Source organism: Stomoxys calcitrans, chromosome 2, assembly GCF_963082655.1.
Source record: "Stomoxys calcitrans chromosome 2, idStoCalc2.1, whole genome shotgun sequence".
Classification (NCBI taxonomy): domain Eukaryota; kingdom Metazoa; phylum Arthropoda; class Insecta; order Diptera; family Muscidae; genus Stomoxys; species Stomoxys calcitrans.
Window position 1 is genome coordinate 186,422,464 of NC_081553.1, and position 25,943 is coordinate 186,448,406.

Consider the following 25,943-nt stretch of genomic DNA (forward strand, 5'->3'; position numbering starts at 1 on the left):
GTTTATTTTCAAATCCCTTTCATTTGAATCCCATATTGTAGTGATTGGCCTATATGGCATGCCATTCAGACTGGCTGACCGATAAAGAATAGGTGTTTCTTATTGAGCTAAAAATTTAATAGCACAGCATTCAATGAAATGAAAAAGTTCTCCCAGCTTTTCTTTAATTCATTAATATGGGAAAAGAAGAATTCATTGATATGAAGGAAGTCACCCGGTTGTTCCTTAACTCTTTAAAACGGGTGAAGAAGAATTCATTGATATGAGAAAAGTCTCCCAGCAATTTCTTAACGCATTGATATGGGAGAAGCCTTTCCTTAATGGAGTGTTAGTAAAAGAATTTCAAATTTCCCATATAGAATCGTAAGACAATTTTTTGCCCTGCCATAAAGTAAAAACTCAATCAAGAAATATTTAAAGACAAATATTTTATAAAAATCCATTAAAACTTTATTTCCAAACTTAAAATGCTTGTAGCTTCTTAAATATTTTTCTTTTCGTGATATAAAAATTCACTCAAGCTCCAGCGTTAAATTAAACTTTCATCGAAACTTTTCCACGAATCTAAATTTGCAATAAAAATGCGCTTAAAAATGCTTTTAGAGACGATCAGCACCAACTACTCAAAATTAAGCGCTAACAAATGAAGACCAATAATGGGCGGTAACTATATAATTAGTTAAATTATAAAAAAAAAAAATATTACAATTATTTTTTATTACATTTTAAAGTCATAAACGCTTTGATTTTTTTAGATTGCAATTTATTTTTGTTTGTTGTGTTTTATTTACTCTAGTGTTTACCAAATCACCTTGTATGACAAATGTTAGGAATACTATTGTGCGTCCCAAGATCTCCCATTATCGTAAAACAAAAAACTTTTCATTTTGGCACATTTGTTACAAACCACAATCTTTTGTTTTGGAATCTGCCTAACAAATTATTCAAAAAAATCTTTAATTGGAACTTTAACACATTAAAAAACAATGAAAAATTAAGAGAAATCAGTTGAATGCATGAAAAATGAGGGCTGTCATTTTGAAAATAAGGAAAAAAACACTTGTGAAGTCTTTCTCATTTCCTTAAGACTAATTTTACATTGTACATGAGTTCATGCCCCAACTTAATTATAATATTTAACTGCTTTATGGTTTTTCTCTCCTCATAATTAAAAACCAATTAAAGGTTATAACAAACAACACCCCAAAAAAGATACAAAATCATCAGAATTCTTTGGCAAATTCAAATGAAAACAAAATCCCCATCACGACGAAAAGCTACCAAATTTCAAGATTAACTGACACGGCATGAATGAAAATATCGGTTTTAACCTGTTTGAACCCACTCAAACCAATATCAGAACGTTTTGTAGCTAAACTGAGCAAATTGTAGTATTATGGCTGCGAAAAAACGTTCAAAAGCAAAGAACTGAAATAACGAAACGTCTACTCTGCCAAAACAGAAACAAAACAAACCAAATAAAATAATAATAATAATTTCCCCTAGTCATATGGGTTTTATTTATAATTTTTTTTGTGTTATATTTTAAGAAAGAATATCTAGATTAATGTTGATGGTGGTTTGCTACCAAGTATGACACAAATCTCAACAAGTCGCAAGACATCTTTTGTTAGGGTTTTAATCGTTATTGCTCTCTCTCTCTCTTATCTAAATGGATCAATCGGAATCACTTAGTTCTTGTTTTTTTTTTCTTTCTTTATATTCTTGCAGAGATTCCGCACCACGCTTGGATTTCTATAGACTGTCGATGAGAAATCAAAAGCGTCCATCCATAGGCGAACTACAATGTGAACCAATAGAAGAGCATGAGGTAAGTTCCCATTGCCCTAGATTTGTTAAGCACAACTAGAAACAGGTATATACGATGTCATTCTTTGGAGATAAGTGCCATTGATCTCCCTAGAATTACTGAAAATCTCAACTAAAAGACTGAGTCAGCAAATATGGGGGTATACCAAGTGATGAAACAATCTTAGTAGACAATTATTCGTGTTATAAAAATGTTATAGGGTAACTGAAGTAATATGGAAGACAATAACTAATTTCAAACTTATAATACTTGTAACTATTTAAATATATATCCAATCAAGCATCAGAAGTCCATTGTGGGCCATAAGTAAGCAAGTCTGCTTATGACGCTGAAAACCTAGCTTAAAATGCTGGCTAGAACACAAAAAAAGACTTTAGTGTTGATTATCTTCTCACTATCCCCCAGAAGCTGAGTTGGTAGCGTGCTCGCATTAGCCATGCGGGGAAAGTGGGTTCGAGACGCTACTGTGGTATCACAACGGACTAATACCAGCTGAAAACATTTTTCTTCTAATATTTATGATTCAAGCCAAAGTTTAGCAAACTTAATTTAAGGGTGATCAATTTTCCCACATTTTAAGGAAACATACCTTTTTTATACCCTCCACCATAGGATGTGGGTACACTAATTTCGTCATTCTGTTTGTACCTCCTCGAAATATTCGTCTAAGACCCCATAAAGTATATATATTCTTGATCAAGATTAATGTCCGTCCGTCTGTCTGTCAAAACTTTCGAAGGAGTAAAGCTATCCGCTTGAAATTTTGCACAAATACTTCTTATGAGTGTAGGTCGGTTGGTATTGTAAATGGGCCATATCGGTACATGTTTTGATATAGCTGCCATAAAAACCGATCTGGGATCTTGACTTATTGAGCCACTAGAGGACGCAATTATTATCCGATTTGGCTGAAATTTTGCATGAGGTGTTTTGTTATGATTTCCAACACGATTACTTTTTGTAGATTATAGATTTTGAAGCGTGCTGATTATATTCATTATATTCTCGTTATTTATGTTATCACTGAGATTTTTGTAGTTTTTCAAAAAAGTTATCGTGAAAAACATGGGTATTTTACTGTGAAACAAGAACTTAATACCCACCTTAAAGGAAAACGCATGAACTTTGGTAAAAATCGGTTACCATTAGTAATCCCTATTAGTAACAACCTCTACAGAATTCCAAAAATTTTGTCACAAATGGTATTTTTAGATGAAATTTCAAAAATTTTGTTTACATTAAACTTAAAATGCTTGTAGCTCATAAATTGTACATCTTGCTTAGACCAACCAGCTCGTAAACCACTATGGCGGTCGCTGTTTGTTCCATAGTTTAGTTATACAACATGTAAACTTAAGCTAGTTGTTTGAGGCGTTCGTGACCAGCTTTACCACCATATCAATATCCTCCTCAGTTTTCACGTTGCTGCTACAAACAAATCGCATCGAACGGAAACTGTAGTTCGACCGGTAGTACATTGTCTTAGCGATTTAATAGCACAAAGATTTCTCGACTTACACCCAATTTCTTTAACATTCATCGTCGAATTCATATTAATGACAACTTCTACTGTTTGAGAGTTTCCCGGGAAATGTATATCCAGCAGTAGTTCTAGTGTTTGCTTACTAGATATTGTCCATAGATCCTCCTAATTCTGAACCTACTACATCGTAATAGGTGGAGAGGTCCCACATTATTTGTTTGAGAGTTTCCCGGAAAATACAAATCGGGGATTAGATCTAGTGTTTTCTCACTAGACATTGTCTACAAATCCTCTTAATACGGAACCTAGCACATTGTAATAGGTGGAGAGCTATAAAATTCTGTGAAATTTTGTCAAAAATTTGATTTTTAGATAAAAATTCAAAATTTTTATTTCAAAACTTAAAATGCTTGTAACTCCTTAATTGAACATCTTGCTTAGACCAACTAAGGCGGTCGCTGTTTGCCCCTAGTTTAGCTCTACAACATGCAAACATAAGCTAGTCGTGACACGCTTGAAGAATATTCAATATACCATGTTAAGATTAAATCAGATATGAAGTTCCAAATACGCATATTTAGTGCACATAATGAGAAACGGTTTTCACTGATTTTACAAACAAAAAAGAAAATATTCAAAATAAAGAATATACAAGACTGTGTCATTATTAGGATTAAAGATCCTCACTCAAAGCAACAAAAAACCGAAAACTGTGGACAACAAAGTACCTTAAGGAAAAAAATCACTTTGCTACAATTAAATATGTATTAGTAAATAATCAATTTGTTTTAATTCCCAAGGTTAAAACTAAGAGGAAATGCCATCTTGATGACACCTCAATGAACTGTTAACATTGTCAATACATTACCTAAACTGCAACAATAGAGCACTTGAGCTATATCTAAAATTTCAATATCTTTAACAAAAAATATCAATGTCCATGAGTATAGGCTTTCAAGAAAGTTAACTAAAAATCCGAAGAGCTTGTTTGCCTTTCTTTAGTATTACACTTTACAGTGTAATGCCTTACACGTACTCCAATAGTATTTCCTTTAACTATTCTACAATAATGTAGATGTTGCATTCTTCTGCATTTTTGAGATATGAACGATTAACACTCAAAGTTGTAATCAACTAAAGTAGGTGATAGTGATTTTCTGAAGAACCCTTATTCTATTGAGATAGTGTTAAATAACTGGCTGCAGATTAAATAGCACTTTAAAAATAGGCGCCTTTTTTGCTCTTTAAAAATAAAGCAAGAAAACAAACTATTGCTTATTCTCCTCTACTCAACAATTACATATTTCCTTAAATGATGCCTTGAAGTGGCATTTTATCAATGACAATTTGTGTTTCAATAGGTTGTTGATTTTAAATGCTTGTTGTATAAAATTCTGAAGTTCGGAAATATTAATACGAAGACCTTGATGGGACACTATGCAAATATTAACTAATGGTTTGATATCTTTTTCTGAAGTGTATTGAGCTAAAATGAGTCCTTAGATTGCAAACTTTTAATCATTAAAGTCTTATGCACATAAAGGGGGACATAACAATGTATTTTTAGATCCCACCGCTGGCTAGCTGTATTCTATTTATATGATACGCTATTTAAAGATGATGCCTGCAAACCAAAAGTTTCGGGAAGAAACAACTTTTACACGGTGAAAAAGTATCTTATTATACCCTCCACCATTAGATGGGGGGTATACTAATTTCGTCATTCTGTTTGTAACTACTCGAAATATTCGTCTGAGACCCCATAAAGTATATATATTCTTGATCGTCGCGACATTTTATGTCGATCTAGCCATGTCCGTCCGTCTGTCCGTCCGTCCGTCCGTCTGTCTGTCGAAAGCACGCTAACTTCCGAAGGAGAAAAGCTAGCCGCTTGAAATTTTGCACAACTACTTCTTATTAGTGTAGGTCGATTGGTATTGTAAATGGGCCATATCGGTCCATGTTTTGATATAGCTGCCATATAAACCGATCTTGGATCTTGACTTCTTGAGCCTCTAGAGTGCGCAATTCTTATCCGATTGTAATGAAATTTTGCACGACGTGTTTTGTTATGATATGCAATAACTGTGCCAAGTATGGTTTAAATCGGTCCATAACCTGATATAGCTGCCATATAAATCGATCTTGGGTCTTGACTTCTTGAGCCTCTAGAGTGCGCAATTCTTTTCCGATTGAAATGAAATTTTGCACGACGTGTTTTGTTATAATATCCAACAACTGTGCCAAGTATTGTTCAAATCGGTTCATAACCTGATATAGCTGCCATATAAACCGATCTTGGGTCTTGACTTCTTGAGCCTCTAGATGACCCAATTCTTATCCGATTCGAATGCATTTTTGCACGAAGTGTTTTGTTATGATATCCAAAGGGCGCAATTCTTATTCGAATTGGCTGAAATTTTATACCGGACCATATCTTGATATCGCTCTAATAGCAGAGAAAATCTTCTCTTATATACTTTTTTGCCTAAGAAGAGATGCCGGGAGATGAACTCGACAAATGCGATCTATGGTGGAGGGTATGTAAGATTCGGCCCGGCCGAACTTAGCACGCTTTTACTTGTTGTAGGCTGTGATCACCACATATAGAGATTCGGAAGTTAACGTAAGGAGTAAACTATTTATCTATATATATATATATATATATCGGTAATAAGTCGTCCTCTAATATCAGAAACAAACATACAGAGGATGTTTCCTTTGTATCGGAGAATATCAACGGAAGAATATCTGAGAAAGCTGGTATAATCATACATTCTCTTGTTACATTATGCTTCAGTCTCAGTTAAAATATTTTAGGCTAAGTCCTTCCGCTAAACAGAAAAAAAGTGGTTTGGGATAAGGGAAGGGATATGATTGAGGACATCGTTTGATGGTTAATGGAGGCATGCACACCCTAAATTTAAGTAACTGAAATCTTCATGTCCTATGACCCAAGCAAGTTGTGTAGAGCTGGTTAGTATTTACAAGTTAAAGCGTGCTTAGTTCGGCCGGGCCGAATCTTATATACCCTCCACCAAGGGTCGCGTTCTTTTCCCGGTATATATTTTTAGGCAAACATGTGATAAAAGGAAAGAATTGCTATGATATTGAAGCTATTATATCAAGTTTTCGACCGATTCGGACCCTAATTAAACTGAATGTTGGAGACCATAGTAGAAGTCGTTGTGTAAAATTTCAGCCAATTCGAATGAAAAATTCGCCCTTTAGGGGCTCAAGAAGTAAAATAGGGAGATCGGTTTATATGGGAGCTGTATCAGGCTATTGACCGATTCCGACCATAAATGACACGTATGTTGAGGTTCATGACAGAAACCGTTGTACAAAATTTCAGCCAAATCGGATAAGAATTGCGCTATCTAGTGTCCCAAGAAGATTCAAAATCGGTTTATATGGCAGCTATATCTGGTTATGGACCTATTTGAACCGTACTTAGCACAGTTGTTGGAAGTCATAACAGAACACCTCATGCAAAATTTCAGCCTAATCGGATTACAATTGCTCCCTATAGAGGCAGTAGAAGTCAAGATCGGTTTATATGACAGCTATATCAGATTATGGACCGATTTGAATCACACTTAACACAGTTGTTGGAAATCATCGGATAAGAATTGCGCCCTCTAGTCAAGATCCAAGATCGGTTTATAGGGCGACCTACACTAATAAGAAGTATTTGTGCTAAATTTCAAGCGGCTAGCTTTACTCCTTCGAAAGTTAGCGTGCTTTCGATAGACAGACGGACGGACGGACATGGCTAAATCGACTCAAAATTACATGACGATCAAGGTTATATATACTTTATGGTGTCTCAGAGGAATATTTCGAGGAGTTACAAACAGAATGACGAAACTAGTATGCCCCCATCCATTGGTCGAGGGTATAAAAAGGGCTGCAGACACCCCAGAATAAAATTAAATCTCCATACCCTGATAATCCATCACCGGTTAAAGTCTAATCTGTTTAAGATGAACTGACTCCCTGGCTTATATACCTGTGAGATAGCGATGTCCTCAAATAGTTTACATGACTCAACGTGTATATAATGTCAGTGTCACAACGACCGTGCTATGCGATGGCCTGGATTGATTAAAGCTAAGACAAATGTGTGCGGTGATGAAATTCAGAGTAGTTGTTGTGCTATACAGTCTTCGAATTCCATGCTGATGCTCGGCGAATGGAAATTCTCCAACTAACTCGTGAGGAGTAGTCCCTCAAGCGTTGTGTGTACTGGTAAGAGAAGGAAGATCGATCTGTACGAATCCCCCTTGCTCGGTTCCTTTCCAGGCTTCAAAAGCAGGATCACTCTATTCATCTTCCAAACATCGGGTACTATAATATTGTTCAAAGACAGGTTGGGGACGGTTGTAAGCTACTCGACTACAGGTAGATCCAGATCCTTCAGCATCAGTGTAGAAATTCCGTCGGGGCCCAACGCCTTGATTGACTTGGCGCCGCGGATGACATTCGTAACCTAGTCCACGGTAAATTGTGATGGCTGTCCATCGGCTCAAAGACCAAGGATATGACGCATGGCTCTCCTCCTAGCCTTATCACACTCGGGATGCTCAATAAAATTGAAGGTTGCACAACCTGGCGTATTTCTTCGGATCCTTTACAGTTCGTCGCCAAAAGTGACTAAGATCCTCGCATCCTTTAACTGTAGACCACAGCTTGCCTAAACCGATACCTAAGTTACATTACTCCAAGTGTTCCAGCCACAAAATCCACTTCTTTTCGTTAACTAACCTGTTTATTTATAGATTCAGCTTGCTGATTCTGAGGTCAGTGCAACGAATCCCATCACACTCGTCTGCAAGTACCACCCCCTGCGCCGCAAATTGGGCCGCACTTGGGGTATTCGACAGACAGGTATAAAACGAGCGGCTGCTGCTTTCATACTAAATGTCCCATAAACATTCTATTAAGAAACAGGGTATACTTCTCTCATATCAATGAGTTCTATCCGATTAAAGTTTAAGCTCAATGATAACGGGCCTCCTTTTTTAAGCCGAGTACGAACGGCGTGCTCCATAGCGATACCACTTGGTTGAGAAGTTTTAACATGACAGGATTTCTCACTAATGTATCCAGCATAAGTAAGGGTATAACCACGGCATTTGAACCCAGGCGTTCGGCGTCACAGGCTGACATGCCAACCTGTGCGCCACGGTGGCTTCCGTGCGCTGCTTAACAACTTGAGGGGGTGTCAGCTCACTGAAACAGAAATTGGTGTAAAATCGGCCTTTTTCTGATTGATAAACGTCCGGTACTCAGAGGTTATGAAGTCGTGTTGTCGGTCCATGTAGTACTCACCATGAGAGATAGTCTTTTCCCATAAAAATGACGGCTTGTCAGGTTACGTCACTCAGAATATCAGGGACTGCAATGGAAATGTCTGGCGAGCTGCTGCATCTCCTCGTAATCCTAGTGAGGTCATTCACATTCATCGTGTAGAACGTAGAGCCTTCATTCTGCTCCGTCAAAAACTTTGAAACGTGATGCGAATTAAAGTCTCCTAGAACCGAGTGAGTATGGCCAGACAGTGGCCACTAATGTCGGACCTGTAAACTTGGTCATTAACTAGGACACAACTGCCAAGCGGCGGTATGTACGTTGTATAGCTCTATCTCGGCAGTACCAAAATAAACTACCTGACTGCTATACCCACACATTCCATGTAGAGGTCACCAGCGCCAGGTGCAGGCGAGATGGGTCTATACTGCACGGAATGGTGTATCACGAAGGCCATTCACCCACCTCCACTCCCTAAGTGATCCTTATGTAGCATATTGTATCCGTGGCAACTGTGCAGGCTGCAGGTGTTGGTCAGTTTTTTTGTCAAGCATAGCTGCAACTAATATGTTCGTCCAACCCATAAAATCTACTGTCTTGTCGATCTTGCAAGTAAGATACACTTCCCGGCACTGGCCCGACAATATTGAGGCTGGGATATTGCTGTTGCGTATGCTACCAGACGGTAGAAGTTAAAGGGGTCACATTGTGATCTACTACTGCCCATATTCGCACAAAACCTTGCAACATATTCTCATACTGACGTAAGGCCCGAGCAAGATCGGAAATGCAGCCACTTTATGCACCGGTTACACTACACCGCAACTGCCCGATGCTGGCAGCGGTTCTGTCTAACCGAGCAGAACCAAGGTCCAGGGTTCTCTTCAATCTCGACACGAACCACAAGCGTGCGGAAAAGGCCTCCAGGTTATGCTGCTCCCATGACTAAAAAAGGACGAGCACATACACTGAGGCAGCAGACCCTTGTTGGGTTCAACCGGGTCAATCCGTTACACAGAACCGGCTGACATGGGATTGACGTAATGCATGAACTGGTATAGTGATAATAAGAGGCCTGCGACTTTGAGCGTGCTCACAGGTAATCAAACGACTATTGGGGCGTTAACCACCAGGGTGGTAGTCAAATACCATTCTTGATTGGAAAAGAGCAATTAACACTCGCGTAACATGAGACACAATTCTTATGGCAATGGTGGAATATGTGAACATAACGGCCGAAGGTTTGTCGGTCTTAAACGAACGAAAACACGAATCCTTCGTGACAACGCAATCCGAGTTAAGGACATGAGCGAGAAACTCACATTTGGCGAGTTGGGAAGAAGGGCAGGATGAGGGTTAATAGGAAGGAGATCAGTACGACAATAGGCATCGTACAGGCCATGAGAAGAGACCTAGAAAACATTAAAGCACTTCTTCAGCCAATGCCCAATTTTCGCAAGGGAAAGGCGCCTGGCTCTAGGTGGGCTGGCCACGAAGATGACCCACGGCATTCCAGAGCAGAAGAGCTTACAATACTAATAAATGCGTAACATAACCCAGGCGAATTGGAATCTTAGAGTAAACCTTACGGAACTAATTGCCAAGATTTTTCAATTCTTCTTTTCAAAATTTTCCTTACACTAATTTGAACTCAACCTAAATCTTTCTCAGGGTTGTTTCTATAGAAATAAAACTTTAATATGGCTTCTTTTTTACATCGCTTGTTTTGATTCCATTGGAGGTGCTAATATTAACAATAAATATTTAGGGGATTTTTTGTTGCCACAATCATTGAGGGGGAAAAAAGCTTTACGTGCCTATTAATTAGCAAGTTTTTTCAAAATAAAAACCGTCTGTTTATATAAGACAACGAATGTGCTATAAAAACGATATTAATTAACACTTTCATTGAACGACTTTACTAGATTTTTTGACGTATTTTGTTTTCGTAAGAGTCATGTACATTTTTTTTTTTTAATTAGGCTATTTTGCTAAAAACATGGGAAAAACAAGACCATTTTAACCCATTAAAGAATGGAATATTCATTTATAGAAAGAAAATCTGCTGAAAATAACAAACAATGTCTGCTGACTGTTTGTAATTCTGCTTTAGGTTAGCTTGGAGTGGCAGTCCTTCACAGACTCACTTATATAACTTTAAGTCCATTATGCGACCACAGTGGCGACAGACCAGGCCCTCTGGTGGGAATCGAACCCTCCAACCCCGCACTGGCAATCCGAGAACGCTACCAACTTGGCTGCCGGGGCGCCTAGTTCTGCTGTTACATCAGTAATTCTGCTGTTATAGCAAAATGTTTGCAATTTCGGAACAACAGACTAACTGCTGTAAAGTCTGTTGTTTGCTGAAAATGATTTGCATTCAATATGACAAAACATATCAAAGTCAACGTTAAGTGGAGCGAACTATAACAAGTAAAAGCGTGCTAAGTTCGGCCGGACCTAATCTTATATACCCTCCACGATGGATCGCATTTGTCGAGTTCTTTTCCCGGCATCTCTTCTTAGGCAAAAAAGGATATAAGAAAAGAGTTGCTCTGCTATTAAAACGATATCAAGATATGGTCCGTTTCGGACCACAATTAAATTATATGTTGGAGACCTGTGTAAATTTTCAGCCAATTCGTATAAGAATTGCACCCATTGGGGCTCACGAAGTAAAATAGAGAGAACGATTTATATGGGATCTGTATCGGGCTATAGACCGATTCAGACCATAATAAACACGTTTGTTGATGGTCATGAGAGGATCCGCCGTACAAAATTTCAGGCATATCGGATAATAATTGCGACCTCTAGGGGTCAAGAAGTCAAGATCCCAGATCAATTTATATGGCAGCTATATCAGGTTATGAACCGATTTGAACCTTATTTGACACAGTTGTTGAAAGTAAAAATAAAATACGTCATGCAAAATTTCAGCCAAATCGGATAGGAATTGCGCCCTCTAGAAGCTCAAGAAGTCTAATCCCCAGATCTGTTTATATGACATCTATATCAGGTTATGGACCGATTTCAACCTTACTTAACACTGTTGTTGGATATCATAACGAAATACTTCGTGCAAAAATTCATTCAAATCGGATAAGAATTGTTCCCTCTAGAGGCTCAAGAAGTCAAGAAGTCAAGACCCAAGATCGGTTTATATGGCAGCTATATCAGGTTATGGGCCGATTTGAACCATACTTGGCACAGTTGTTGGGTATCATAACAAAACACGTCGTGCGAAATTCCATTCCATTCGGATAAGAATTGCGCCCTCTAGAGGCTCAAGAAGTCAAGACCCAAGATCGGTTTATATGGCAGCTATATCAGGATATAAACCGATTTGAACCATACTTGGCACAGTTGTTGGATATAATAACAAAACACGTCGTGCAAAATTTCATTCCAATCGAATAAGAATTGCGCACTCTAGAGGCTCAAGAAGTCAAGACCCAAGATCGGTTTATATGGCAGCTATATCAAAACATGGACCGATATGGCCCATTTACAATACCAACCGACCTACACTAATAAGAAGTATTTGTGCAAAATTTCAAGCGGCTAGCTTTACTCCTTCGGAAGTTAGCGTGCTTTCGACAGACAGACGGACGGACGGACAGACGGACGGACATGGCTAGATCGACATAAAATGTCACGACGATCAAGTATATATATATACTTTATGGGGTCTCAGACGAATATTTCGAGTAGTTACAAACAGAATGACGAAATTAGTATACCCCCCATCTTATGGTGGAGGGTATAAAAATATCTGTGTCTCGGAATAGGAACTACCTATAACCCTAAAAAATAAATAGCCTTTAAGAGTAGCTACTACATTAATAAATTTCCCAAGAACATTCCTTTAAGGATCAGACTCTCTCATATCAATGAGTGCAGTCTGATTAAAGTTTAAGCTCAATGATAAAGGGCCTCCCTTTTTATGCCTAATCCAAACAGCGTAAGCATAGCGACACCGCGACTTCTTGAGCCCTTAGCAGCCGCAACTTTTTTCCAATTTGGCTGAAATTTTGCATGTAGTGTTCCGTTATGACTTTCAACAACTGTGCTTACTACGGTTCAAATCGATCTATAACCTGATATAGTTCCCATATAAGCCGATCTAGCGATTAGACTACTTGAGTCCTTACTAGCCGCAATTTTTTTCCAATTTGCCTGAAATTTTGCATGTGGTGTTCCGTTATGACTTTCAACAACTGTGCTTAGTACGGTTCAAATCGGTCTATAAACTGATATAGCTCCCATATAAAACGATCTCCCGATTAGATTTCTTGAGCCTCTGGTAGTCGCACTTTTTGTCCGATTTGGCTGAAATTTTGCATGTGTTGTTCCGTTACGACTTCCAACAACTGTGCTTAGTACGGTTCAAATCAGTCTATAACCTGATATAGCTCCCATAGAAACCGATCTCCCGATTCGACTTCTTGAGCCCTTACAAGCCCCAATTGTTGTCCGATTTGGCTGAAATTTTGCATGTGGTGTTCCGTTATAACTTCCAACAACTGTGCTTAGTACGATCCGAATCGGTCTATATCCTGATGTAGCTCCCATATAAACCGATCTGCCGGTTTGACTCCTTGAGGCCTTACAAGCCGCTCTTTTTGTCCGATTTGACTGAAATTTTATATGTGGTATTCTGTTTTGACTTCCAACAACTGCGCTAAGTACGGTCCGGTGAGGTCTATAACATGATATAGCTCCCATATAAACCGATCTCCCGATTTGACTTCTTGAGCCCCTGAGAGCCGCATTTGTTGTCCGATTTGGCTGAAAATCTAAGCTGGTGGGTTTCCAAGATACGGCCCGGCCGTACTTAACACGCTTTTACTTGTTTTCTATAACTTCCTATAAGTGTTCAATGGGGTTAAGGTCCGAACTTGTGGCAGGTGTTACCAGCAGCCACATTTTCACTTTGTGGGCTGTGTGTTTCGGGTCATTGTCCGTCTGGAAATAGATTTTGTCAGCTAACCTCATTTTTATACCCTCCACCATAAGATGGGGGGTATACTAATTTCGTCATTCTGATTGTAACTACTCGAAATATTTGTCTGAGACCCCATAATGTATATATATTCTTGATCGTCGTGAAATTTTATGTCGATCTAGCCATGTCCGTCCGTCTGTCCGTCCGTCTGTCTGTCTGTCGAAAGCACGCTAACTTCCGAAGGAGTAAAGCTAGCCGCTTGAAATTTTGCACAAATACTTCTTATTACTGTAGGTCGGTTGGTATTGTAAATTGGCCATATCGGTCCATGTTTTGATATAGCTGCCATATAAACCGATCTTGGGTCTTGACTTCTTGAGCCTCTAGAGTGCGCAACTTTTATCCGATTGGGATGAAATTTTGCACGACGTGTTTTGTTATGATATCCAACAACTGTGCCAAGTATGGTTCAAATCGGTTTATAACCTGATATAGCTGCCATATAAACCGATCTTGGGTCTTGACTTCCTGAGCCTGTATGACTTGGCTAGTACGCCACTGAAATTCCTATGACATGAAATTTCGCACGACGTGTTTTGTTGTGATATCCAACAACTTTGCCAAGTATGGTTCAAATCGGTTAATAACCTGATATAGCTGCCATATAAACCGATCTGGGGTCTTGACTTCTTTAGCCTCTAGAGTGCGCAATTCTTATCCGATTGGAATGAAATTTTGCACGACGTGAATTGTTACAATATCCAACAACTGTGCCAAGTATGGTTCAAATCGGTCCATAACCTTATATAGCTGTCATATAAACCGATCTTGGGTCTTGACTTCTTGAGCCTCTAGAGGGCGCAATTCTTATCCAATTTGAATGAATTTTGGCACGTAGTATTTTGTTATGATATGCAACAACTGTGCCAAATATGGTTCAAATCGATTTATAACCTGATATAGCTGCCATATAAACCGATCTTGGGTCTTGACTTCCTGAGCCTGTATGACTTGGCTAGTACGCCACTGAAATTCCTATGACATGAAATTTCGCACGACGTGTTTTGTTGTGATATCCAACAACTTTGCCAAGTATGGTTCAAATCGGTCCATAACCTGATATAGCTGCCATATAAATCGATCTTGGGTCTTGACTTCTTGAGCCTCTAGAGGGCGCAATTCTTATCCGATTGGAATGAATTTTGGCACGACGTGTTTTGTTATGATATCCAACAACTGTGCCAAGTATGGTTCAAATCGGTTCATAACCTGATATAGCTGCCATATAAACCGATCTTGGGTCTTGACTTCTTGAGCCTCTAGATTGTGCAATTCTTATCCGATTGGAATGTAATTTTGCACGACGTGTTTTGTCATGATATCCAACAACTGTGCCAAGAATGGTGCAAATCGGTTTATAACCTGATATAGCTGTCATATAAACCGATCTTGGGTCTTGACTTTTTGAGCCTCTAGAGGGCGCAATTCTTATCCGTTTGAATGAATTTTGGCACGACGTGTTTTGTTATGATATCCAACAACTGTGCCATGTATGGTTCACATCGGTTCATAACCTGATATAGCTGGTATATAAACCGATCTGGGATCTTGACTTCTTTAGCCTCTAGAGGTCGCAATTATTATCCGATTTGCCTGAAATTTTGTACTACGGATTCTCTCATGACCATTAACATACGTGTTTATTATGGTCTGAATCGGTCTATAGGCCGATACAGCTCCCATATAAATCGATCTCTCTATTTTACTTCTTGAGCCCCCAATAGGGCGCAAATCTTCTTCGAATTGGATGACATTTTACACAGGTCTCCAACATATAATTTAATTGTGGTCCAAACCGGACCATATCTTGATATCGCTCTAATAGCAGAGCAAATCTTTTCTTATATCCTTTTTTGCCTAAGAAGAGATGCCGGGAAAAGAACTCGACAAATGCGATCCATGGTGGAGGGTATATAAGATTCGGCCCGGCCGAACTTAGCACGCTTTTACTTGTTCTTTTTGCACCCGCTTTTAGATTATTCTTTAAAATATCTAAACACACGTTTCTAAATACAAGAATTCATAGTATTTTCATTACAAACAAATTTTCTTACCACGACATACAGCCTCCTCCACACCATAACACCTCCTCCCCCATGCTAAACTTAACCTCTTCCCCTTGCTTTCGTCATACTTTCAAGCGTCCAGCTGATGGGATTTTGATTTGTATCTAAAAGTAACAGTATCCCAAAACTCTTGAGGCTTGTCCAAATATGTTTTTGCGAAGTCTAATCGTTTCTTTCTATTCACAGCCTTGTTGAGTTATTTTTTCTTGGTGTACATAACTTCATACCCTGACTACGCAAACATCTTTGAACTGTATCATTCGAAATCCGGAGTGAGTGATTTCCTCAAGCAAGTAGACGGACGTACCTACATATATGGTATATATACGTCTTAGGCCAACATTTTAAAATGTTACCAACGCTATGACTTGGCTAGTACGCCCCTCTCTCCTATGGCGTTGGCTTAAAAGCAAACAAAATCAATGTCTAGTGTATGGCTGGCCAACAACCTACTGCTATTAACCTTAAACTTTGATGTACTTCATGTCGTATACGTGATGTGTTCGATTTGACGAAATCTAGCACTAATACGCGTATCCGATATATTGTACTACTTCATCTACACGTAATTTTCGTTACCTTAATGACAAGTTTCAACACTTGGTATCACACTTGCCCAAACGGACAGACAGTTTTGCTACAAAATTAGCACTAATTAGATGGCTTAGAACAAAAACACACATGTAACTATTATTTTCACAACAATTTTAGAATTAGACACAATTGGATTTTTATCTTTCTTCCTTAAAAACAAAAAATACGCCGTACATTGTGTTGGGAAGGGGAACTTTTTTTCTATATGGTTTGATTTTTGGATGGCTTTTGTAGATACAAAGTTCCAATGATTTTGATAAGGAATTTTACTGACATATATGTGCTAGTGACACAACAAATAGCATGTCTCCACTTTAGAGTAACATACACCTGATTTAGGGGCGATAGTATCGGCCAGGTACTTGACAAAAATACAACTTATAGCAGTGACTAGAACAATGGGCCTGGACATAGGCAGCATAGCTTTACTTCATTCATCATTTTCATGTTTTGAAAGTTTCTAGTGACAATGATATATCACTTGGTGTCAAGTGATATCAAACACCTACGTAAGAAATGCGGCAATAACACCAAACACCCTCGTTTAGTGATAAACAAATGGCCAACAGGCCATTGGACTCTAAAATAAGTTAATGAATAGGTAGATATATCTCACTTCATGTATTGAATGTTATTTCATTGGACAATATAAGGCCATTTTAGATTCTTTTTTCTTTCAGTACATTAGCCATTCTTCATATTTCAGTGACTGTATTATGCCATAGAAATGTCACTGCATAAAATATGATATGAATGAATTACTTCGAAAATATTGTACTAACATGGCAATTAAGGGTGAGGGTAACAAGAGTGATGTGATGGATCTTTCTTCACTTTTTCACTTTATCGAAGACTCAAGGCTGATCCATTGAGTCTTTCAAACTGCCGCTATTGAGTCCTCTTAACGCCACTATGGATGGAATTTTGTGAAGTTATTTAGAAGATTTTTTTCTCATAAGGAAAGAGCGGTAAGCACAAAGTACAAATTGGGAGCTATATCTTATTCTGAACCAATTTTGATGGACCTCGCCGGATGTTTTCACATGGGTTATTAAACAATCCGTGTCACTTTTCGAGCAAATATATTTAAAATGTAATAACTACGGTTGACAAATGGCAACCTGATTGCAAATCAACCAAAATCTGACAAAAATATACAGTGGCACAGAAAAGTCTACATACCCCTCATAAAAAACGCGTTTTACAAATCGAAAAATTTTATACGAAAAAGTTTTTCCTCCAAATATCGAATGCTGCTGAAACTGTGTTCACCTGTATTATAATTAGTTTAAATTTATTGGCTAATATCATATCCTCATTACGTAACTATCAGTTTCGGAAGCTGCCGTTTACGAAAAGGTATGTAGACTTTTCTGTGCCACTGTATATGGGAGCTTTATCTAAATCTGAACCGATTTCAAACAAACTTCTTAGATATTGTGGTAGTCGTCAAGGAAAGGAAATTTTGGCAAGAATGGCCAATGAATGCGCTTGCTGTGACTCTAGAAGTTTAAATCGGGCCATAAAAATATAAGGCAGCTACATCTGAACTAATTTCTACGAAATTCACCAGTAATATTAAGAGTCATAAGAAAATGCTTTCTGCCAAAATTCAAGAGAATCAAATGGCAACATTATTGAAAATTACCCCAATCTGACAAACATATATATGGGGGCTATACCTAAATCTGAACCAATTTCGAACAAACTTCTTAGATATTGTGGTAGTCGTCAAGGAAAGCATTGTGCAAAATTTTGCCAATGCGCTGCGCTTGCAGTGTCTTTAGAAGTGAAAATCGGGCGATATATATATATGACAGCTATATCTGAATCTAAACCGATTCCTATGAAATTCACCAATAATATTTAGAGTCATAAGAAAATACTTTCTGCCAAATTTCGAGAGAATCGGTTAACAAATTAGCACTTTATTGCAATATTTCTCAAAATTGGATGAACATATATATGGGAACTATATCTAAATCTGAACCGATTTCGAGCAAACATCTTAGATATTGTGGTAGTTTTAAAAGAAATTTTGGAAAAATTGGCCAATAAATGCGCTTGCAGTGGCTCTGGGAGTGAAAATCGGGCGATATATATGTATGAGAGCTATGTCTAAATCTGAACCGATTTTTATGAAATTTATAAGTAATGTCGGGAGTAAAAAACCTTTCTGCCAAATTTCGACAGAATCGCTTAACAAATGACCACATTATTGCAATATTATTCCATATCGGACGAACATATATATGGGAGCTATATCTTAATGTGAACCGATTTCAACCAAACTTCTTAGATAGCTTGGTAGTCGTCGCTTCGTTTGATTTTTTGGATGGAAAGCGTTGTGCAAAATTTTGGCACGATTGGTCAATTAATGCGCTTGCAGTGGCTTTAGAAGTGAAAATCACAAGATTTACATATAAGACAGCTATACCTATAACTGGACCGATTTCTATGAAATTCGCCAGTAATATTATAAGCCATAAGAAAATCTTTCCTGCCAAATTTCGGGAGAATCGGTTAACAAATGAGCACTTTATTGCAATATTTCTCAAAATTGGATGAACATATATATGGGAGCTATATCTAAATCTGAACCGATTTCGAGCAAACATCTTAGATATTGTGGTAGTCTTAAAAGAAATCGTTGTACAAAATTTTGGAAAAATTGGTCAATAAATGCGCTTGCAGTGGCTCTGGGAGTAAAAATCGGGCGATATATATATGAGAGCCAGATCTAAATCTTAACCGATTTCTATGAAATTCACCACCAGACATTTTTGTTCTAGGTTTCCTACTGTTCAGAATCACCTCAAGAAATTTTCCTGAATCTGATCCAAGATTTTTTCATGCTATCGACCTGCGACAAGAATAACCCTGCCTAGCTATTATTCACAAATCAATCGCACCAGAGCGCGTCTTCTTCTAAGAATAATAAGAGGCATACACTGATCCCTAATGCGCGTCATGGCAAGTCTTAACAGAATCTCATAGTCCAAAAGATTACATAGTAGAGGTGAAATTCTGTCATTGCAGTATGAGAGCATTTTAACTCAATCTGGCAATGTCCGTCCATCTGTCAAAATCAAACATTTTCCGGAAGGATGAAGTTAGGTTAGGTTAGAGTGGCAATCTATGTCGTCTTAACAACCTCACTTAGAACATTTTAGCCCATTGTAATACCACAGTGGCAACATACCAGGCACCTGATGAGAATCGAACCCATGACCCCACACTGGTAATCCGAGCACACTACCAACTTGGCAACCGGGCTGCCTTAGCCCCGTTCTATTAAAATAGACGATAGTACACACACCTTGAATTTTCACCTTATCTAGAAGCGAGAATTTGGCTCATATATTTAGAAAAACTATGTTTCAACCTATTTCAGCCCATTTTCCTAATCATCTTCAATCAGGAAAAGGAAATCCAAGTTTTCAGCCAGTAGCAAACAAATTTTTTTGCTTAATAACGCATAACAGGCAAATGACGAACATTTGAATAAAAAAAATTCACCTGATTACGTCTACCCTCATATGAATGTTTTGTATCGCTAACTTGTAATTTGTATACTGTGTGCAATAAATGAATTAACTATTCTAAAGTTTATCAGTTACATGAATTCACTTCCAAATAGTTTAATTAGAGGAATCATCTAGTTTCACTCGTGGGCCCTGGGAGGAGGGGCTTTACTAAATAAAAATTATTTATGATACCGATCTGTTTTTTAGTAATGTTTTGTATACATGACCATTACAATTGTCATGATTCTAAATAATAGAGAATGTGGCGGAAAAAAAAATCACTACAAAATTTCATTGATTTTGAAACTGGAAAAAGAGGTGGAAAGTTGTGCAAATTTAGAAATGAGGTGTCGCAAAATGCTCTCTAATCAGTAGTTGACGGAGGAAGTTCTGACTCATAGAATTTGATATCTCAGATGGTCCCTCATCATCGAACACTCTTGCAAAGCAGATGGTTTTGTGCCACTCCCAATCAATCTTCCTAAGACACGGCCCAGTGACTCTATGACCATTGAGACGCACTATTTGTGTAGAGTGCTGCATACACTATCTCGTCCCTGTTGTGCTTCCTTGGCCATAAGAGTATAGCTATTTACCTATTTCAGCGACTCTATTCCCATATGGCTGTAGCGTCCTTATGGGACCTATGGTCATCTCTGAAGACTCGGTGCTGAGTCTCCCTTGTAGTCCATCCAACTTTAACGCCATCAAAAGTATTCTCCTTAGAGAATCCAGTATGCAAGGCTTGATATTCCCGATCTACCTAGAAGCGAGTCGCTATTTTCCTTCTTCGAAGACGTGGAGTGAGTATAAGGCTCCTCCTTAGAAACAATCTGTACTTTGATCCCGCTGTCTAGCCGGTATATCTGCTTTAGTTTCCTACATTATGGCCCTGAGAGTTTTTTAAGGCTTAATAGTAAACTTTACAATGTTGTCACTCACTTCTACAATCATCTGACAGGCTAAGAAGTCGATTTAGGCAACTTCTTGAGAAAATTTTTAGCCGTCACATCTCATTTGTCAAAAAATTTGTTGCAAAAGGCATGGAATTAACTTTAAAATGCTTGTAACTCCTTAATTAAACATCTGATCGAGAATTGATGCGGAGCGCCTAGGCTTGAATCCTGGCGAAATCACAAGAAAAAGCGTTCAGCGAAAAGGTTGTTGTTGTTGTAGCAGTGTATTGTACACCGAGGCGGCAGCACATGCCGATGAAGGATTCCTGGCGCCAATCCGGTACGTACAACCGGCTGCCATGGGATTGCGAAGGAGTTGGTAGTTCACTAAAGCGACAACTGGTCTACTCTCTGAAGCCCTTGGTCGATGTGGACACAAAAACTTCTGTTCTGATTCCCAAACTCCAAACTTCTAGAACTTCTCTTCAATTAGGTGTAGCACTCAGCTTGTTCTTGCATTTTCAATTATAAAATATATTTTTTTTAATTTTTCTTTTTTTTTCTTTTTCATTACAGGCAATTCACATGCCTGAACCTCCGCCAGGCCCAAGTGGACATGCAATAAAACTGGGATGGATTGTTGGTGTTATGATACCCTGCCTCCTTAACATATGGGGTGTAATGTTGTTCTTACGTCTCAGTTGGGTCGTGGCACAATCGGGTATTCTGCAAACTCTCATTATTATTGGCATATCTTCTGTTGTTTGTGTAATTACAACGCTTTCGCTATCAGCCATCAGTACTAATGGCGAAGTAAAGGGTGGAGGTGTATATTTTATAATCTCTCGATCACTGGGTCCTGAGTTCGGTGCGTCTGTGGGTGTGGTATTTGCCTTTGCCAATGCTGTAGCAGCTTCCATGAATACCATTGGTTTTTGTGACTCTCTAAATGATTTATTGAGTAAGTATTTGTGAGACATATTCCCAGTATAATTTGGTAGAGCATTATAATGGCGCTTCTTTAACTTCTTTCAGAATCAAATGGCTTGAAAATCATAGACAATGACATTAATGATGTCCGCATTGTGGGAGTGATAACAATCTGTGTATTAGTTCTTATTTGCTGTGTCGGTATGGAGTGGGAAACCAAGGCCCAAAATTTCCTGGTGGTCACCATTGTCTTGGCCATTTTTAATTTTCTCATTGGAGCTGCAGTCGGACCCCGTGGAGATGCTGAAAGTATTTCTAAGGGCTTTGTAGGCTTTTCCTGGGACACATTGAGTGAAAATTTTGGCTCCAATTATCGTTTCTCCGAAAAGAAAGAACAGAATTTCTTCAGTGTCTTTGCCATCTTCTTTCCCAGTGTAACTGGTATTCAAGCAGGTGCAAACATTTGTGGTGATTTAAAAGACCCAGGTGGCGCCATTCCCAAGGGTACCTTTTGGGCTCTATTAATTTCTATGATTTCATATGCGATCTTTGTGCTATTTGCCGGTGGAGCTGCGGTGCGCGATGCTTCGGGTGATATCAGCGACTTGATTAATGGTACAATTGTGAGCTCCGAACTGGCATGTGCAGCAAACAATGTGAGTATCTTTTGAAGTACCATAAACATCGAACTTTTGCTAATTTTTTAAACATTATAGACTTGTACATATGGTTTGGCAAACTCTTACTCGGTTATGCAGTTGATGTCCTTGTGGGGTCCATTGATCTATGCTGGATGTTTTGCGGCCACTTTGAGTACGGCTCTGACCAATCTGCTGTCTGTGCCTCGTTTGGTTCAGGCATTGGGCATCGACCAAATTTATCCTGGCTTAATTTTCTTCTCTAAACCCTATGGCAAACATGGTGAACCCTATCGCGGCTATGTCTTAACCTTCTTGATCTCAGCTGGCTTCTTGCTAATTGGAGAATTGAATGTAATAGCACCCTTGATTTCGACATTTTATTTGGCTTCTTATGCCCTCATCAATTTCTGCACCTTCCATGCGGCCTTTGTCAAACCCTTGGGCTGGAGACCCACATTTAAGGTATGAATATAAAGAAAAGTTATCATTTTAATAATTAATTTATTCTATTTATTAATTTCTTCTACAGTATTATAATGCATGGCTTAGCTTGTTTGGTTTTGTACTTTGCATTGGCATTATGTTTTTAATTAACTACGTTGCATCGCTGATAACTCTGGTGATAATATTCGCCTTATATCTAGTGGTGATGTATCGAAAACCTGAAGCCAACTGGGGTTCTTCAACACAAGCTCAACAATACAAGGCTGCCGTTACTGCTGTATACAGATTACAAAATGTCTCCGAACATGTTAAAAATTATACACCCCAAGTATTGGTATTGTGTGGCGATCCCAAGGACAGGCCACCACTAATAGATTTTGGCTATATCTTGACAAAGCAAAACTCTCTACTCTTTGTGGGAAATGTATCAACGGTAAGCAAATAAAAACAGACAATAAGAGTAGCAAGGTGAACATCAACAAAGTGATGATTTGTTGATATTTCCCCTTTTATACCCACCACAATAGGATGGGGGTTATACTAACCTAGTGATTCCGTTCGTAAAACCTCGAAATATTGATCTACGACCCCATAAAGTATATACATTCTTGATTGTCTTGACATTTTGAGTCGATCTAGCAATGTCCGTCTGTATGTTGAAATCACGATAACGGTCGAACGTTAAAAATATCCGCTTGATTTTGGTTTTGATTTCTCGAGCCCCTAATGGCCTCAATGGTCATCCAATTTGAAACAAAGACTTCTGTTTTTACTTGCAACATCCGTGCCAAGTAAGATCCTAATCAGTCTACAAACTGATATAGCCTCCATATAAACCTATCCCCGGATTTGACTTCTAGAGTCCCTAGAAGCCAAAATTGTTTTACTATTTGCCTGAAAGTTAGTACGCATAGTACGTTCATACCCTTCAACATCCACACAAAGTCCTACCCAGATGGGTCAATAAATAGATATAGCCACCCATAATAACCGATTCCGGATTAGTCTTCTAAACGCCCTAGAAGCTTCAATTTTTGCCTGATTTAACTCAAGTTTGGTACTTAAAGTCCTTTAACTAAATTCTACCTGAATCCATGGTTCTGGGTTCCCAAGATTCGGACCAACCCCATGGCAGCCGGTTGTACGCACCGGATTGACCCATGGAAAAGATTCAAGCCGACATTTGCCGATAATTTCAGGGAAATTAGTCTTAACATCATTGTTGAGGCGCCTAAGCCTGTAAACGTCTGTTTGCGATTTTTGGCTGCCTTTAACGATGGTCTTATTTGCGGGGTTCCGATTTGGCCTAAGTGTACCTCTGTAGGCCCGCTACTTTGTCACTTTGGCTAGATCCGTTAGGACTTCTATATGACTATGCGAAAGAATCACATTGGTAAGGATACCAACGAGTTATAAAATATGAAGGAATTAATAAATTCTGAAGGTGGACTTAGCCACATTAATTACTAATCTGTCTGCGTCTTCTGATGTACAAAACTGACCCTGAATTATCAATCAACTCTAGATCTGTTGAGAAAGGGCAATGTATCTTTAATACACCACCGGTTGCAAAATCCGAATATGATTGCAGCTGCTCACTACATGTTTCCGTGGCAGCCTTAACCCATTGGGTCAGACAACCCTTCCTTCATAATTCTAGCCATTGACCAATAAGAATGTCTTACAAATTATCAAATTAAAATTATGGTTTTCTTTTCAGACAAATTTGGGTTATAAGAATCGTAAAGCATTGATCAAGGATGGCCAGAAATATCTCAATGCTCGTAAGATTAAAGCTTTCTATAATATAATTGATGGATTTGATATGGAGGAGGGTGTAAAGGCTTTGATGAAGTCTACAGGTTTTGGAAAATTAACACCAAATATTGTTCTCATGGGCTACAAGGCTAATTGGGTGGAATGCGGTAGAGAGGAGGTCCAGACATACTTCAATATATTAAAGTAAGTAATGATAAAGAAATTTTAAAGATTAATTATATCTTAAATTTTTTTTAAAGCATGTCCTTTTCATTGCGAATGGGAGTGGCAATTTTACGCTTGCCATCTGGCCTAGATTTCTCAGAATTAAACCCGGAAATAACTGATGGTGGTTCAAATGGCTTGGGTCACATTCATACGGCCAATGCTAAAGGCTTTAGCAATTTACTAGTGCCACCCTCAACTGCTGCTTCCGATCTATTGCATGTAGATTCTAACTTGAACTTGGCTGGTATGGACAGCACCTATTCTTCGTTTACAATACCACAAGAGGCACCAATGCCTAACATGAATAGTACAAAGAAATACAATGTGATTCAAGATGATAATGTTAAATATTTGACAAGTGGTGGTTCGGAAGTTCCAAAGGATGTATTGGATGCTTTGACAATATTTACACGTAAACAGCCAAAGAGTACCATTGATGTGTACTGGTTGTACGATGATGGAGGTAAGTTAGATTGATGGGTCTGGCCCGAGGCCAAGTCCATAAGTTGCGTCTCTAAGAAAGGCTTAATTGGTTTCATTTAAATGAGTTGTCAAAAATTTCACCTAGCTGGTGTCAAAGTGAAATTTTTTACACTTCATTTCTCTGATACTGTAAATAGTAGCTTGCAAATTAACCCTAAATATCTTTTCTCCTTTTCAGGGTTGACCATGCTCTTACCCCATATAATATCGATGCGTTCAAACTGGTCGACATGTAAACTGCGAGTTTTTGCTTTGAGTCATGGCAAGGATGAAGAAATGGCAGAGAAAAAGTAAGTAAAAGTTTCTTACCATTGGCAACTGCTGCATACTTAGGATACTGTGCAGCTTTCTAAGATATTTGAAATGATTTTTTTCTTTTTATTTCTTTTTACTTTGCTGCTTTAGTATGGCGAGTTTATTGACCAAGTTCCGTATAAAATACTCCGAACTCATAATGCTAAAGGGTCTTACTGATGCTCCAAAACCAGAAACCGTGCGCCAGCATAAACATTTCATTGATACCTATTGTGCGTGTGCCAAACCCGAAGATCCTGGTATTACCAATAATGAAATAGAAAATATGGCAGAGAAAACCAACAGGCAATTGCGTGTGCATGAAATGGTAGTGGAACACTCATCACAAGCTGGGCTAATTGTTATGTCCTTGCCCATGCCTAGAAAGGTATGTTAAAGAGAAAAAAGTCTTGATATAAAAGTTAACAATTTAAGAAAACAATATTT

The 25,943-nt window shown here is 38.4% G+C and overlaps 1 protein-coding gene across 1 annotated transcript in view; it reads left to right on the plus strand.

Annotated features, from left to right (window-relative positions):
• LOC106086244 (bumetanide-sensitive sodium-(potassium)-chloride cotransporter) overlaps nt 1-25,943 on the plus strand; it is a 39,499-nt gene that overhangs the window by 13,244 nt on the left and 312 nt on the right. Inside the window, exons 2-10 of the mRNA XM_059362341.1 lie at nt 1,732-1,831; nt 21,295-21,679; nt 21,754-22,304; nt 22,365-22,751; nt 22,819-23,166; nt 24,454-24,695; nt 24,752-25,182; nt 25,381-25,492; nt 25,608-25,884. Of these exons, the coding sequence (XP_059218324.1) occupies nt 1,732-1,831; nt 21,295-21,679; nt 21,754-22,304; nt 22,365-22,751; nt 22,819-23,166; nt 24,454-24,695; nt 24,752-25,182; nt 25,381-25,492; nt 25,608-25,884 (2,833 nt within the window). The remainder of the gene's footprint in view (nt 1-1,731; nt 1,832-21,294; nt 21,680-21,753; nt 22,305-22,364; nt 22,752-22,818; nt 23,167-24,453; nt 24,696-24,751; nt 25,183-25,380; nt 25,493-25,607; nt 25,885-25,943) is intronic.